The following is a 17,177-nucleotide window of genomic DNA, read 5'->3' as shown; positions in this document are numbered from 1 at the left end:
AGAGATTTTTTTTCTCCCTAGAGGGTTTCTCAGAGGATTGAGCTGGAATAAAAAGACCCTTGGGAGGGCCAGAGGGGATCAGAGATGCATGCAGAAGGATCTGTACCAAGGTCGACCTTGGAAGTTTTAACGTGGATGTAAAAACTACAGATCTCATCTTAAAGGCGATAAGAGATGGTTTATTCTGGAGCCATTTTGATTGACCACGGCCTGGGGAACACCGATTTAGGTTACCTCAAATTTTTTGTAAAATGAGAGCAGTGTTTTTTAACGTTGACATAGGAGTAACTACAGCCCCCCTACCCTCCCCTCCGTCCCCCTGCCAAACTACGGCAAACATTTACGATTAGACTCCATAGAGCCCGTGTAATGTCCTCACCCTAAATCTATTTTTGGGACTAGGGATTTTCCAGATTACTGTAAACCCCGGCGAGGTGAGGTCAGGGCCAGGCATGCATTTCCAGGGCTCCACCCCGACACCCACGCACGCTCGGAGCTTTCCGTAAACCCACGCGCTCGACCTCTCCCTAGTTTCTGAAACTGTGCAGCTGCCCTGTTTGAGAATCACTTTTGTTAACACACCGGTGTCGTCGACGGCCGGACGCTCCCCAACACGCAGACCGCGCAGGGGTCTCCGGGGCCGATGCACCTGGAGAGGCTGCGGATTATCCGGTGCCTTAAGTTATATTACCAGCCCCGAACCGTCCAGCAAGCAGCCTCCACGCCCGCCAGACTCCCCAGCCCTAGGCGACCGAAACCCGGAGGAACTAGTTGGCGCGCGCCGAGGTGGGGTGGGGTGGAGTGACGGTGAGGGCGTGGCGGCGTGGTGACGTCAGGGCGGAAGCGCACGCTGCGTGCAGCGGCCTGGAAGCCGGCGGTCACGGGAATATCCGTCGCGCCGAGGACGCTGGTTAGTCTCGTTTTGGGTTCCGGCTGCGTCGGGCGTGCGTGTAAGCTCGCTGGGAACTATGGCGTCCGGGCCTCACCCGACCTCGACCGCTGCCGCCGCCTCCGCCTCGTCCGCCGCCCCGAGCGCGGGCGGCTCCAGCTCGGGCACGACCACCACGACGACGACGACGACCGGAGGGATCCTGATTGGCGACCGCCTGTACTCGGAGGTGTCGCTAACCATCGACCACTCGCTGATTCCGGAGGAGCGGCTCTCGCCTACGCCGTCCATGCAGGACGGCCTCGACCTGCCCAGCGAGACGGACCTGCGCATCTTGGGCTGCGAGCTCATCCAGGCCGCCGGCATTCTCCTCCGCCTGCCGCAGGTGAGAGTCCCGGTTGGGTTACCGGCCTCGGCCGGGTTTCTCGGGAGCCGGCGTCGGGAGCTCGGACGGGGAGGGGTGGGGGATGCGGGGGCCGGCGGCGCCGCTCGGCCGGGGCGGGGGTGGGGGGGTGGGGTGGAGGGAAGGGAAGCGAGCGGCCGCACAAAATGGCGGCGGCGCCTGGTGCGGGCCCGCCTGACCCCGGCGCTTCCGTTCTCCTCTCTTGTCTGCAGGTGGCGATGGCAACGGGGCAGGTGTTGTTTCATCGTTTTTTCTACTCCAAGTCTTTCGTCAAACACAGTTTCGAGGTGAGCGCGGCGGAGGCGGGCGAGAAGGGAATTTCTTCATCCGGAAGCGGGAAGGGAAGGGGGGTAGTAACCAGCTTTTCCAGAAAGCGAGTGTGGTTAGCTTAGGCCTTTGTACCTAGTTCCCCACCCCTAAGGAAATGGGGCCCTTGGAACATGTCTCAAGAGCTAGCAAATGGATTCTGAGCCCACGTGCTCTGTAACCAAGAACTACATTGGCAGGCCACTGCACAACTCTTGTGGGAATGCAGCTTGATTCTGGCCCCAAAGTTAGGAGCAGTTGAGCAAAAAGACGTTAACAGCTGGTAAGCCTGTGCTCAAAAAATGTCAGGCTTGGGTTTATTTCGCCAAAAGCCCCGTTGTATCCTAGACTGTCTCTTTTAAGAATAACAAAACAAAAAGACAAAGTTTTCTTTTTTTTTATTTTAGACTTTGGGCAGTTTTAACTTCATCCTTCACTTTAGCTTTTGTTCTTTGCCGTGCTCTTTCAGATTGTTGCCATGGCCTGTATTAATCTTGCATCAAAGATCGAAGAAGCGCCAAGAAGAATAAGAGATGTGATTAATGTGTTCCACCACCTTCGCCAGTTAAGAGGAAAAAGGTAAGATTGGCCTGTTGACCTTAGTACCTCTTGATACTGCTGTACTGTGCACCAATCATTGAGTCAAAACATCTCCTCCCCTCCCCCCTCAAGTCAGTATGGATGCAAAAGAAAACTGACATTAGGTGGTGAAATTCACATAGGAACACTGAATGAAACTCAAGCTTTAAAAAACAAAACCCTCCATTAACCAGCTATCTAAAGTTTGTAGAGGCAGTTGCTTTGGGGACAATCGTAGCAGTGCTGTGAAGCCAGTCCCTTGGCTTAAGATAAAACAAGAAAGAAAGGCAGTACGTTGGCTCAAGTGGGAGTGTATTCTGTAAGTTACTTTCCCCCTCCCCTTTTTGAAAACCGAAGGGTGGACACGAAGCGCTGTGGTTGAAGTTAATATCGTGGCAAAGTTCTGTAGGTTGTTTCTCTGCTTGGAGCCCCAGTTTCTTCGTCACTTGAGGTTGGCTTTTGTTAGAGTACTTCTCCGCATTGAACTGCGCTATATCGCTTAATACCGGATCTGAAAGGACTGGAGGATGGTAAAGTTGGAAGTCAAAGGGATTGAACAGGTATTTTGTTTTGGTCAGACCACTCTGAGTGAGTGGGTTAGAAGAATAATTCATTGCTGGAGTTGCCTTCAGATAGGGCTCCTTATTTGCTCTTGGAAGGAAATACAGTCTGAAGCAGTCTCCTTGAGGTGTAGTGATCACCTGGTACCTTTATGTGTTCATCTGCGGCAGTACCAAGGCTTGTTGCAGGACTCCCTGTTCTCCAGGTGATTCTAGGACACGCTGATGGATGTTCATGGTGTAGGTTAGTTTCTGAGGGATTGTGAGTTTGAAAGAAAGTTAGCTGTGAAAAGATAAGTTGTTTTGGGAGCTGGGTGTTGCTTAGTCTGAGTATCAGGCACAGGTAGTCTTATTGTGGAGTCTATAAGTTGGTGGTAGTGGGGGTAGCCAGATATGCAAATATTAATGTGAGTTCAAAATGCATAGCATAGTCAAAATTGCTGCCCCAATTTTTATAGCATTTTCCTCCATACTATCTAGCCTCATCTTTTCTCATTGTGTGCCCAGATACAACTTCTTTTGTTTGAAAACACTTAGTTCTTTGTGAAAAAAGTCAAGAAATGGGGAAATTCAAACTAGTGTTTAGTATGGTCTGAGCTTGTATTCTAGATACATGGCTATTTTCCCTTCGAGGTGTTTTTAAATGAAACACTGATAAAATACAGAATTCTTATCTTAGGTCAAAGGACTTTGCTTTAAAAGGACATTTTCTAGTAGTATATGAGTTGTTGAGCCAACTATATCACATGATCTTTTGGCGGTTTTCTTGGGGGCTTAGCTTTCCTTCCTCGGTGTCAGAACAGGATCATCTTAACTGTAAAACTTCGGAGTTTAAAATAATCCAATCTGTCTGACTTGTGTTGGATGTAACTTCATTTTCCGTCATCAATAAAGAGGAAGTGATTTTTGTTTCAATGTTACAACTTTGACTATAGCATAAAAATCTTAAAGAATTAATTGCATGGAAGTGCCCCCCCCTTTTTAAAAGCAGGATATAAGTGTTTCTATGCATATTACAAGTTTACTCAGACATGTAACTTGTATATGTTATTAACTTCAACTCTTTTTTCCCTTGCAACCGACTATACAGCGACCAGCTACATTTACCAAAGCCTGGGTGATGTGGAGTGGTACATAGAGATGAAGCTGTCGTCATGGCAACAGTGAGTGAAGTATCGAAAATCCCCAAGGAGAAGCCAGTGTTCTGAGAATAGGTCACTGGAATCGGGGACTAACAGGTTGGCCACTGGTGAACCATTTAGAGAAAAACAAAAAACAAAAAAAAACTCCTGTTTCTTGTTATAAGCTTTTGTCTTTGCTGTCCAAGTTATTGAGACTTGTAGCGTAGATGTTTTTGCATGGTATGTTTAGAAAGTATTCATAAATGTTATAATCTGATTAGTTTCTTGAATTTTAGTCCAATTTGTGTGAAATAACTAGATTAATGTATAGACTTGACAGTTACAGGGGGCACATTCATGTAGCCTTAAAGTAACTGTTTGTAGTCAGGGCTGCCTACAAATAGTAAAATCAAATGTTTGAAGAAAACAGTAAGTACCAATCAACGTCAGTTCTCAGTTTAACTTGTCCCCCATTAGTTTTTATATTTTGATAATTCTTTAGAAAGGTTGAATTTAAAGGAAAAGGAAAGCTCTTCGTATCAGTAGTTTACAGATTAAATTGGTGGTTTATATGAAATATTGCCAATATGTTAAGGGTCTTTAAAGATGACTGTGTTCATATCTTTTAAGACTTGTGTTAAAAGAAGATAAACTTTTAAAAGATTTAACTATTACTGGTGACTGTTGATGTTATTTTCAATGTATAAAAATAAATTGGAAGGGTCAGGTCAGTACTGGCATTTTATCTACTCATCTGTACTTTATTTCTGTGGTTCTAAGGTAGTGTCATTTTGTTGACATTGAAAGAATGTTCCTATTTACTTCAAAATAAGTATTAGAAATTTCCGTGTATTTGGAAGCAACCTTGTCTCTGTGTGTGTATTTGCCATCTAATTTATAGTGTAGTTCCTTGAGTTACTTTCACAAAGTACCTGTCCTTGGAAGTCATGAGTAGGACTAACCATGTTCAAACGCCCCCAAGTTTTAAGATTTTGTAATTAGTGTGCTATTTCCATCACACTACAGAAAGTAGCCGTCATACAGACTTCTGATGGCCGTAGACCAGGTTTCCTAAAGATTGAAGTTTGTTTTCAGATAAGTCAGTGAGCAAAGAATGGTAAGAAAAGAGCTGTCGGGGGGGAGTTTGCTAGGTGTCCTGAGTTCAGGGTAGATGCGTGTTTCCTCCCTTAGTGTTAAGTGCCAACTCCTGGTCTTTGTGCTGAGTAAGGTTGTTTACCTGATTGGGAGGAAATTCCAGCAAGCCTTGATTCAACTTAATGTGTTGCCAAAAGTACTTTTAACTGATAAATTTGTTACTGTAAAAAACGTTTGCTTAAATGCTTTTTTAGACTCTTCACTCAATGGTTTATGGAGACGTTTTTCTGTGTTTCACCATGGTATAAAATGATTTTGTATTCATTGAGCCTGCTTTGTTTGATTTATAAGGTAAACTACGTTCTGAACAAAGTGAAGAGAGTATGCATTTACAAAGCTAGTAGTGGCATGACTGAGCAAAACCTCGGATGGTTAGGTTGTGTAAGGAATGAGTGGGTTTCTTTCTTGGCCTGTTTTAAAGCAATTGAGAGTTTTGGAATTTTAAGATTCAAGGTCTCACTGTGTGGTAGCTCAAGGTGTTCGCTAATTTATGATCCTTGTGCTCAACCCTGTGACTTTAAAAGAAAAAATAAAAGCCTGTGCCTTTACAGGTTTTTTGGGATTCTGATAGTGTGGAAAATGTGCTTATGGCAGAATAGTAAATCTAAGATACTTGCTTAATCAGAATTAATGATGAATCCTTAAACTTGGCACCAGTTGGTAGCCACAGTTGAAACAAGTGTTCAGCTGTTTGGTTGAACATTTTATATAATTTAAAAATAACTCCATAGAGCAGTTTTCTTAGTAAGAGTTGGTAGGGGCCGGCCGTGGTGGCGCACACCTTTAATCCCAGCACTTGTGAGGCAGAGGCAGGCAGATTGCTGTGAGTTCAAGGCCAGCCTGGTCTACACAGCAAGTCCAGTATAGTCAAGGCTAAACAGAGAAACCCTGTCTCAAAAAACCAAAAAAAAAAAAAAAAAAGTTGGTATAAATTTTAACAGATGAAGTGAGACAGCTTGGCTTTTGTGGACTATTTATATAGGGATTTTTTTAATGGTCCTGTTTACTGTCCGGCTTTCAGGAATTAAGAGCTAAACTGTACTGTGTACAGATAAAACACTGGAGCCTCTTTGACTCCTAATATCAATTGAAGGAGAGCCATCTAATTAGTCTATAGTGGGATTGCCGCCAGTTTTTCTTACGGTGCATATAAAACCTGAAAAATCATAAGCCCTAGCATCTTTAGGAGTATGTTTTCTTATATTGGTGGCTCCTATTTGAGTTGTTTGACTCTTTTTTTTTCCCTGTAACGTGTAATTGGTAGGTATTGTCCTGATAAAACTGATTCAAAATAGGCCATTCCCCACTTAACTAACTGCCTTACCTCTCACGGTTTTTGAAGCTAGTAGGAATTGGACTCAGGGCAGTTTTTCATCATTACTTTATTATTGTTTGTGATGTTACTTCTGCCAGCTATTAGTAGTTTAATACAAAGTTAAAAACAACAGTAAGTGAATTTTGCTTTTAAATGAAAATAAGGAAAATAAAAATAGCTAGTGTTTACTGATAGCCTGCTACCCGGGAGGTAGTTAATATACTTCATTTCAGATTGTTTTTCACTCCTGTGTAAAGTCACGTTTGCCTCAACTCAGCTGATACAGTGGAGGATGTTCATGAACTGTTTATCTTCATGAAGTCACTCGACCTCCACCCCTCTAAATGCTTGGATTATTAATATGAGCTCAATATTATAGATTGGGTTGTTTTATTAACTTTCAAGTGGATATACTTATATAGATTTTTTTTTGTTTTAAGTTACTCTTTTTTCTTTTTTAAAGGTTGTATTTGGGTAGTGTATTCTTCCCTTGAGTATGAGACTTGGCTGAAAATGAACTGAGTATTTGGGAAAGCGTTTTAATGTTACTTTGCCTGTATAGTTATTGTACAGTATTTAATAAAAATGTATATCTTGCTGGTTAAAGGTAAGAATGTATCAGAAAGCATGGCAGATTTCATAGTTTACATTAACATTACTTAACTGCCAGATTGTAAGAAACACCAAATCCTGGTTACACTTGCCTCTGACATGAATAGCTTCAGTGGGTCAGACAGGATGAGCTCTGTAGCAAGACTTCATATTTTTTTAAAAAAGAGACAAACTTATGTAATATACATAGTACCTCTATATTAGTGGTTAGGTATCCCTTCTCCTGATACGAAAAACAACACTGGGGCATTTCTTCACAGGCCTCAAACATGGTGGTGAGAAAAACAACACTGGGGCATTTCTTCACAGGCCTCAAACATGGTCGTGAGTCTTGGCTCCCTCTCTGGCTTTACAGTCTCTTGGGAACTATATTAACTAAGTTACCTAATTCACTCTTGACACCTGTTTTTAAAGATTTATTTCATTTGGCAGTTGAGCTTTTGTTTTTTAGTTTTTTTTTTCATGGAGGGTGCTAGTTAATCAGAAAAATATTTTTTAGTGTATTGTCACAAAAAGGAAGTCATAATTAACTACTGTGTTTATTTTAGCAAAGAGTTTATTCAATTTTTAAAGCCTTTGTTCATATTAGAACTTTATAGTAAATCTTTTCAGGACTGCATTAGTTCTTGTCATTGGGAAGTTTCTGGATGGCTGATGAGGTTTGTTGCCAGAAGTCCAGTATGTAAGTTCAAGAAGAGAAAGTCACATGTGTTTTTTGTTTGTTTTTAAAGCTGTGCTTTTAGGAGTTCTGTCTAGTTGTATATAGTTAGCATAACTTGGACAGCATAAGATTAATGCTTTAACTTGTTAGCAGGAGTTTAAAAAGCTGGTTTCTGTTGCCAATAGTTGGTTGGAAGGGAAAATGGAGATGCCACAAATAAAATTTTTTGGATGTGCAAAACAGTTTTGATTTTATTTCTTACAAACTATAGGACTCCGAGCCCCCTGATCCTTGATCAGAACTACATTAACACCAAAAATCAAGTTATCAAGGCAGAAAGGAGGGTGCTAAAGGAGTTGGGATTTTGTGTTCATGTCAAGCATCCCCATAAGGTGAGTTGTAGAGTCCAGAAATTCGTAAGTATTAGGGCCTTTCCTACAACTGTAAATTCAGTGTGGAGAGTTAACCTTTCTTTTGCTGTTGATATTTGTCAGTAAAATGGGGTGCAACGGGCTTTATTTTTCATGAATTTTTTTTTTTTTTTTTTTTTTTTTTTTTTGCTTAAGTTCTAATTTTTCCACCTAACAAGCGCATATGGAATTCATACCTGTGGAACCTGACACGTTGAAAGTAGTAGCTGCTCACTCACTGTGAACCATTAATAAAAGCTTCCCTCTTGGCTTTTATATTACTTTTCTAAGCAGGGATAGTGGCAGTAGGAGCTGTGAGATAGCTAGCTCTGCTTTTAACTGGATGAGATGACACTGGCTCGTATCGTCAGACTTACAGAATGAATGATGTGTGGATCCAGAAACATTGGGCGTGAACTGAAGTAGTTCTTTATATCTACTTGTGTGTCTTACTGGGAACCAAATGCGAGGCAAGCGTTTCATCACTGAGTTATCATTTGTAGCTTTCACTTACACTTCAGTATGCTAAGCTTTACTGCAGAAATACTGCTCGCCAGTGTATAGCCTCAGCATAAAGTCTTTTATGAATGTCTTGGAAAATTAAACACTGAGTTATTGTCCACCGCTTTTAAAAGCATATTTTTAAAGAACTAAGTAATGTAATAATGAATATTGAGTCTCAAGTATGTTTTAGATTGGTCTGTATTTGCAATTTTATAAGAATTTAACATTTTTCAATTGCTTTTTATTCATTGAACTCTGCTGTGAGAGAACTACCAATATGCTAAGTGCTTTTTTCTCCCTTGTCCTCAGATCATTGTAATGTATTTACAAGTCTTAGAATGTGAACGTAACCAAACCCTGGTTCAAACTGCCTGGTAAGTTCCTTTTTTACAATAATTTTTTAGTCAGGAAAACAGAAGCAGAAATAAAGTAAGTTTCAATTTTCTCTTTTCAAAAATAAAAAAAAATTAGTTTGTTTTGGGGCATTTTGTGTTTTGTTTTTTGTTTATTTTATGTTGTTTTTTTACCAAAAGGTAAATAATGCTTATTTCTGCTTCCTGTTTTCTTGGCTTGACTAATTATTTTTAGTGGAGAACTCAATTTAACTTTGTTCTTTTTTCTACTCTTTAATTAAAGGGTAGTCCATGATGGTAAGTCATAGAACTCTGCCCTCTGCACTTCAGCCCATGACCTCAGGATGGCCTGATTGGCTAGCCTGCTCTCCAGCCAATCCAGTGCAAGCTCTCATCCGAGATTCACTGAAGTGGTCCATATCCATCTGGCAGCATCTTCTAGTTCTGTCGGGGTGTCAAAAGGATTTGTATATTTGCTTCTAGAAGTAACTGTGCATCATGCCTATGTATTTATTGTATACCTGTAACTATCAAAATGAATATTTCATTTTTGATAGATTGTTGTCCAGCCATTATGAATTGTTTTTTTTTTAATTGGGTTCAGTTAAATTTCTACTTGCAGTGTGTATAGCATCCATTATACAAAGGAGGCTACCTTACACTTGGAGCTATAAACGATACCTGTTGCCATTTTAGGTTACTCCAGCTATTGAACTATTACAGGCAATGATAGAAGAAGCAATTATCTTTAAAAAGAAGTTAATGTTATTTAAATATTTTTGACCTTGGACCTTTGAGCTACAGAATGTTTAGACAAGGAAGTTGTAGTCTATGCCATAAATTATATACAACTGCTGATAAACAAGATTAAATAATTCTGGACTTTTCCAGAAGTACATCTTTTGATGTCTGCCATGCTTCTCTTGGATTCAGTAGATACTGGTAACATTAGAAAAGCCACATTGCTTTATAAAATGCATGAGTTTTTAGTGGGTTCTGTGGAGCAAATACAGCAGTTTCTAACAAGTGTAAGGATTTTATAGAAATAATCCATTTAATTTCCAGCTCAGGCTTTTCATCAAATTGTAAAGTTTTTTAAATTAAGGAATATCAATCATGGGGAAGGTTCACTAGAAGTTTGAGAAGTTTATTTAATTGATCTTAGGTCACTGCTTTTACTTGATTGCAACAAGGTATGTAAACAGACATTATGTATTTATTGCTCACTTCTCTACCTAGATTTTTTTTTGAAGTGTTTTTTTTTTAACTGTAAGAGTAACTTGGTGGGTTCTTACTAAACATGCCTTTTTACCCCTGTTCATGGTGTTTTGAATTTTTAAAAAGAACTTATTGACACTGCTTTTCATTATGGATAAAGGAGAGATGGTCAGTAACTAAGGCTTGAAGTATTGTTGGGAGTGGTGAATTCTGAAACTCATGTCAGAATTGACTTCTAAAATGTTGCTTTTTATAACTGTGTTAACAGATTATTTTGGGGGAAGGACTATATGAATAATACAGAATTGCTTAGAAGTGCTGTGGGGGAAGGATTAGAAGTTGTTACACCTGGTATAATTTAAGATGCGAATGTAAGGAGAAGAAAAAAGAATAAAGTAGATTGAGTCTCCATTTTTATGTGTACTTAAGCATTGGTTTGCTCGTGGACCTAAGCTGACAGCTGAAATGTCTTTTAGGAATTACATGAATGACAGCCTTCGGACCAATGTTTTTGTTCGCTTCCAACCAGAGACTATAGCGTGTGCTTGTATCTACCTTGCAGCTAGAGCACTTCAGGTAAGTGTGTGCAGCCTGCTGTGCTTTACAGGGTAAATTCCAAGGGTTTTTAATACTACTGAGACAAGCATAGTTTGAACCATTCTTTTTTTAATTGTTTAGATTCCATTGCCAACTCGGCCCCATTGGTTTCTTCTTTTTGGTACCACAGAAGAGGAGATTCAGGAAATCTGCATAGAGACACTTAGACTTTATACCAGGAAAAAGGTAATTTCAGTTACTCAGGTTGGTGGTGCTGATGTCATTTTCACTATGGAAGGAATACTAACTTAATTTTCATCCAACAGCCTAACTATGAATTGCTGGAAAAAGAAGTAGAAAAAAGAAAAGTCGCCTTACAGGAAGCAAAGTTGAAAGCAAAGGGATTGAATCCTGATGGAACCCCAGCCCTTTCAACTCTTGGTGGATTTTCTCCAGCCTCTAAACCATGTAAGATATGTTCACAGTTGAATGAAATGTGAGCCCTGAAAGTGTGTCCCTGTTAGAAAGTTTGGCATTGGTCAGTTTTGTTTTGTTTGTGACAAATAGGGTTAAGGGTTAGAAGCCTAGTACATTTGGGTTGTGTTAGAAACTTGTTCTCTGCTAAATCCTGTCCTTGTCCATTAAAAGCATCACCGAGAGAAGTAAAAGCTGAGGAGAAGTCACCAGTTTCCATTACTGTGAAGACAGTCAAAAAAGAGCCTGAGGATAGACAGCAGGCTTCCAAGAGCCCTTACAATGGGTAGGTGTCATCGAGGCAACAGGGAGGAGTTGTTATGCCTTTGTGCGCTTCCTAAAACAAGTAATAGAGCTTGCCCGCTTCTTTCTTTTCTAAGTGTGAGGAAGGACAGCAAGAGAAGCAGAAACAGCAGAAGTGCTAGTAGATCAAGGTCGAGAACCAGGTCACGCTCTAGATCACACACCCCACGAAGACAGTGAGTAATGGGCCAGGGTGGTGCAAGCTTAGGACCTGTAAAGATTACTATGGGCTGCTTTCATAGTTAGGTATAAGCATTTGGCGGCTGGTTGGTTGTTCTGGGGTTTTAAGATTTTCTTTCAGTTGTTTTGTTTTAAAAGTAGGTTTTACTATATAGAACTGATTTGCTAGGATTATAAGCATGCTTCAGTATTGGGCTTTTAACATAAAGAGAAAAATCCTAGGGACACACTTTTGCTGTATGTGGTGCTTGAGTTTTGTGTGTGTTTAAACATACATAGGTGTGATTATGTACAGAAGTTAAGAAAAACTTAGAAAAATCAGTTTGCTGCTTTGACTATGTGGGTCCCAGATCAAACTATGGGCTTTGGGCTTGGTGACAGGCACCTTTACCTGCTGAGCCATCTCACCAACTCTAGTTGTGTGCCTTACAGCATTTTTTTCTGGTTGTGGTCCTGTGCCTCACCCCCTTCCCCCCTCCCCCTTTTCTTAAAAAGTGTCTAGAAGATGCCATGGGAGTATGGGTAAACCTATATTGCCAAAGTATTTGTTAGATCCATTTTGTTAGAGATGTGGTACAAAGCCTAAGACTCTTCCAGTCAGCTTTGTAATTGGATCGCAGGTTTCTTGTGACACTTCAGTGGCACTTTGAGCACAGGAGAGATACTCTAGCAGGCAGTTAGTGGTCCACTTCTGGAATACAAAGACTTGTCTAACAATAAAGGTTCAGTTGGGAGATGAGGATGGGGGGAGACTAAGGAACATGGTCAGTTCAGTTCAGGCTGTCACTGCTCAGAGCTGATTGTTGTGAACTTGATTGATCTATTGCAAGTAGACCCTGAACCTAAACTTGACATTTTTATTGTCTAAGTTACAATAACAGGCGAAGTCGATCTGGAACATACAGCTCAAGATCAAGAAGCAGGTCTCGCAGTCACAGTGAAAGCCCTCGAAGACATCATAATCATGGTTCTCCTCACCTTAAGGCTAAACATACCAGAGAAGATTTAAAAAGCTCAAACAGACATGGTCATAAAAGGAAAAAGTCTCGGTCTCGATCTCAGAGCAAGTCTCGGGATCACTCAGATGTTACCAAGAAACACAGGCATGAAAGGGGACATCACAGAGACAGGCGTGAAAGATCTCGCTCTTTTGAGAGGTCCCATAAAGGCAAGCACCATGGTGGCAGTCGCTCAGGACATGGCAGGCATAGGCGCTGACTTTCTCTAACACTGGATGGTTGGTTCCTGGTGTTGCCTATATGCAGTGTGATATATGGACTCAATCAAAACAAAAAGCAAACTGATTAGGAATTGATTTATGAAAATTGTCTAGGTCTCTAGAAACACTGAGGACATTTTCTTTGGAAAAGAACTATGTTAAGGTTTTTTGCACATTAAAATGCCCTAGCAGTATCTAATTGAAAACCATGGTCAGGTTCAATTGTACTTTATTATAGTTGTGTATTGTTTATTGCTATAAGAACTGGAGCGTAAATTCTGTAAAAAATGTATCTTATTTTTATACAGATAAAACTTGCAGACACTGTTCTATTTAAGTGGTTATTTGTTTAAATGATGGTGAATACTTTCTTAACACTGGTTTGTCTGCATGTGTAAAGATTTTTACAAGGAAATAAAATACAATTTTTTTCTAAACTGCTTCAGATACCTTATTTAAATTACTAAGAAGCAAAAAATTTAAAGTCTCTCAACCTATATTATGTAAAGCTTTATGGATGCCGGAAAAGCAAATAGTGCCCTGATAGTGTTAAACGAACCACTAAAATGGAAAACCTGATTTGAGCTTAATGTATCAAGATAGTTTTAAATTAATCTTAACTATTTGTGTGTGCCCTCCCTTCAATCTTAAGTATTTATAATGTGAATTTACCAGTTGAACAAACCAAGATAACAGCACAATGCTAAGACCCAGATACAGACGTTTAAAATGTTTTAGCATCACTGACATTCAGTGGTACAGCTTAATCTAGGCTGTTCTGATTCAGTGAACTCATTAATGGTCACAAAGATGTGATGAAAAGCAATTCATTCACAAATTACTGGGGGAGATGCATTTGCAAAGAAGGGTATCTGGTGTGGTACTTAGATTGGGTTATGTTCAAACACCAAAAGGCTTAGTGTGCATAAAAGGTACAGTCAGTTCTGGGGGTCCCAGCCATTGGGCACATAGCACTGTTCACACTGTGAGCCACCTCACCAGCTTCTACTTAATGTCTAAAAACTTGTAATAATTTTAAAAGTTGTACATAGTTTTTCAAAACCAGCTCTTGTGACTTCCCTTGGCAACCATTGTAGTAGTGATTCTGCCAAGGGTGTGTCCTTAGGGGCTCCTTTGCATAAATCTTAGGACATCTTCCCTCACCCCCACCTTACCTCTTCCCAGCTCCACATCCTTTCTGCCATACATCTACTGCTCCTCTTTGGCAAAAAAGAGCAGGCTTTCCCGGCATGCCAACTGAACATGGCATAAGCATGCACCAAACCAGAATATCAAGGCTGGACTAGGCAACCCATTGGGAGAAAGAGTCCTAAGGAGGCCGAAGAGTCAAAGACACTAACGCTCCTCTGTTAGGAGTCCCATAAAAACCCCAAGTTAAGCCGATCACAGCATGTATGTAGAGGACCTAGCACAGACCCTTACAGGCTCTGATTGCTGCCTCAGCCCCACTGAACCTGGGTGGCCTCCCCTCGCCCACATCCTGTTTCCTTGGGTCCCCCAGAGCTAGGTCTCTGTGTCTTCCCATCAGCTACTGGGCATCCATAAATACAGCAGAATACCAGGAATCTGGAGTCATTTTCTTAGCTTTCCCCGGATGTGCTTGGTTCTACATCCATCCAGTTCCTGGTTATTGACCCTCCAGGCAGTGTCAGAGGTGTGGCCTCCTTGGAGTGGACCTCGATGGCTCAGAGGTTAAGAGCACTGTTTGTCCTAACAAAGATCCTAAGTTCAATTTTCAGCTCACAACTATCTATAATGAGATCTGGTGCCCTCTTCTGGTGTACAGGTGTACATGCTACTGTTCAGTAAATTTAAAAAAAGAACGAACATTGGTTGGCCACTCCCATAAGCTGAGCCACTATTGCCCAACTCATCTTGCAGGGAGGACAGCTTGTAGGTCTTGTGGGTCTTGTGGCTGGGTTGGTGTCCCAGTTCCGCCACTGAAAGCCTTGCCTGGTTACAGAAGATGGCCAGCTCAGCTCCATATCCTCCATTACCTCCTGGCTTGATCACCCTCATAGGTTCTAGGACGTTTCCACTGCACTAGGTTTTCTTATCATCCCCCAAGTGCCCCCAGTTCCAGTCCTCTTCAGACGTCTCCATCCTTCTCTCCCTGACCTGACCCCTCTTAGTCCCATCTGCACCTGCAAAATCTATCCTCTGCCCCCTTCCTAGGGAGATCATGCGTTTCCCCCTCTGGGTCTGTGGATTGTTGTGTGATTGTCCTGAACAGCTAATACCCACTAATAAGTGAGTCATCATGTTTGTCTTTCTGGGTTTGGGTTACATGACTCAGGTTCTATCCACTTAACCAGCAAATTTCATTATGCCTTTTTGTTTTGTTTTTCTTCAAGACACAGTTTCTCTGGGTAGCCTTGGCTATCCTAGACTTGCTTTGTAGACCAAGCAAACCTCAAACTCACAGCAATCCACCTGCCTCTGCCTCCCGAGTACTGGGATTAAAAGCGTGTATCACCACGCCTAGCTGATGCCATTTATTTTAAACACCTAAATAATACTCCATTGTGTAGATGTACCACATTTTCTTTACCCATTCTTTGGTTGAGATACATCTAGGTTGTTTCCAGCTTCTGGCTATAATGAATAAAGCCTCTGTGTACATAGTTGAGTAAGTGTCCTTGTGGTAGAATGGATCTTCTTTTGGGTATATGCGCAAGACTGGTGCAGCTGGGTCTTGAGGTAGATCTATTCCCAATTTGAGACTCCTGTGTTGAGGATTCTCAAGATCTGTACCACTTTTAAAATTGGATTAGTTCTTCATGTATTTTGGATATTAGTCCTCGGTCCAATGTGGAGTTGGTGAAAGTCTTTTCCCATTCTCTGTGCTACCATTTTGTTGTATTGTTGGTGTCCTTTGCCTTAGAGAAGCTTTTCAGTTTCATAAGGTCCCATTTATTGCTTGTTGACCTTAGCACCTGTGCTATCAGTTCAGGAAGTTGCCTCCTGTGCTGATGGCATTCAAGAAAAGCCATACTCTTATTTTGAGCAGAGTGCATGCAGAACTGTGGGTGGAGCTTGCTTGTATCAAAATCTGTACCTGAGTTTAGAGTACATATGTATGTACACAAACACACACACATCGGGTGGAGTGGGTATATTCTTGGTCACGTATTTTACTTTGGTCAATATAATACATTACAGCAATCCTTGGGGCCAGGGATGCTGGGAAGTAAATCCAGAACTTCCTACACCCAAGCAAGCGCTCTTATGACTGAGCTACAAGCTCAGTCCTAAAAGAATCCTTGTGTTCCATTAATAGTGAACTTTATTTAAAAAAAAAAAAAAAAAGGAAACAAAGCAAGTTGCTTAATGCATGCAGTGCCAGCATGCAGGAGAAACCTACAGACTAGAACTCTTGAGTGGTGGCTCGGAACATAGGGTCACACAGCATCCTCACTAAAGAACAGGAGGCTTTTAGAGGTGGGGGGGTAGTGGAGTAGGGGAAGGAACATCAGGTTTAACTTTTGGCTTCCACTGGTGGGGCCTTATGAGAAGTGAGTATGGAAATAAGTGGGGGGGGGGGGCTTGTGGGGTCCCCTGGGACTGCATCTGAACTGCTAGGAGGTCCTCTTTAGTCACTGATTTCTGTCCCTTCTTTTAGACATGGGAGTACAGACCCCTTTATAATTTTATGTCCTGAGTTTTATTTATTTTGGTTTTTCAAGAGTTTCTCTGTGTAGCTGTGGCTGTCCTGGAACTTACTCTGTAGACCAGGCTAGCCTCGAACTCCTAAAGTTCTCCCTGCCTCTGTATTGGGATTAAAGGCGTTTGCTACCACTGCCCCAGTGGTAGAGTTTGTTTAGTAGAGTTTGTTTTTGTTTTTTGTTTTTTACTGCTTCTTCACAACTGCCTCAGCTCAAAAGCATTTATATTAAGGAGACATATCTTGGAATGATATATTCTGGCTTTCTGCACATTGCCCAACCACTGAAGAATTGCCAACATGCAAGAGACAAGAATTCTTTCAGGATATACCTGATGAAGAAAAGCCACCTCACATCCTGTTTGCATATTAATTATAACCCACAGCCCTAACAGCATTCTGGACATTCTGTTCTTCCTTTTCCTGAGGATCTCCAGGCACTCAGGGTAAGTCCTTCCTAGCTCCGTGTTCCTGTGTTCATTTAAGAGTGAGGGAATCATAAGCGGGCTCTCAGTGCTTAGGGTCAGTGTAATGACCACAAACTGCAATCTATCACCATCACGTGTTCTACTTTCTATTTCGAGTTGATCTTTCTACAAGTCTACTGGTTTCCCCAGCCAGTTCAACTTCTCTTCATTTGGTTTGTTAGCAGTGAAAATGGCTTTTTTTTCCTCCTAGAATATTTCTTCTTAA

At 41.3% G+C, this 17,177-nt stretch overlaps 1 protein-coding gene across 3 annotated transcripts; it reads left to right on the top strand.

Moving 5' to 3' along the window:
• The first annotated feature begins 321 nt into the window (after nucleotides 1–321).
• CCNL1 (cyclin L1) lies at nucleotides 322–13,236 on the top strand. 3 transcript variants are annotated; one of them, XM_084769658.1, is made up of 11 exons: nucleotides 326–1,274; nucleotides 1,505–1,579; nucleotides 2,068–2,177; nucleotides 7,873–7,993; nucleotides 8,825–8,889; nucleotides 10,563–10,662; nucleotides 10,765–10,869; nucleotides 10,950–11,091; nucleotides 11,272–11,383; nucleotides 11,478–11,576; nucleotides 12,450–13,236. In XM_084769658.1, the coding sequence occupies exons 1-11, from the start codon at nucleotides 969–971 to the stop codon at nucleotides 12,796–12,798; spliced, it is 1,584 nt and encodes a 527-aa protein (XP_084625784.1). In that variant the 5' UTR covers nucleotides 326–968; the 3' UTR covers nucleotides 12,799–13,236. The 3 variants fall into 3 exon arrangements, with proteins under 3 accessions (XP_084625785.1, XP_084625784.1, XP_084625786.1); XM_084769659.1 differs by lacking the exon at nucleotides 11,478–11,576 and having other exon boundaries at nucleotides 322–1,274; XM_084769660.1 differs by lacking the exons at nucleotides 326–1,274; nucleotides 1,505–1,579 and adding an exon at nucleotides 3,828–3,900.
• Nucleotides 13,237–17,177: the final 3,941 nt, after the last annotated feature.

Source organism: Acomys minous (assembly GCF_964271855.1).
Source record: "Acomys minous genome assembly, chromosome: 19".
Taxonomy (NCBI): Eukaryota; Metazoa; Chordata; class Mammalia; order Rodentia; family Muridae; genus Acomys; species Acomys minous.
Note: the sequence above shows the minus strand (reverse complement) of the source record. Positions and strands in the feature narration are given on the sequence as shown.

Coding starts and splice junctions, on each gene's coding strand:
- CCNL1 (XM_084769658.1), top strand. CDS start 969: ATGGCGTCCGGGCCTCACCCGACCTCGACCGCTGCCGCCGCCTCCGCC. Junction 2,178..7,872: donor CGCCAGTTAAGAGGAAAAAG/GTAAGATTGGCC, acceptor TACAAACTATAG/GACTCCGAGCCCCCTGATCC. Junction 7,994..8,824: donor ATGTCAAGCATCCCCATAAG/GTGAGTTGTAGA, acceptor CCTTGTCCTCAG/ATCATTGTAATGTATTTACA.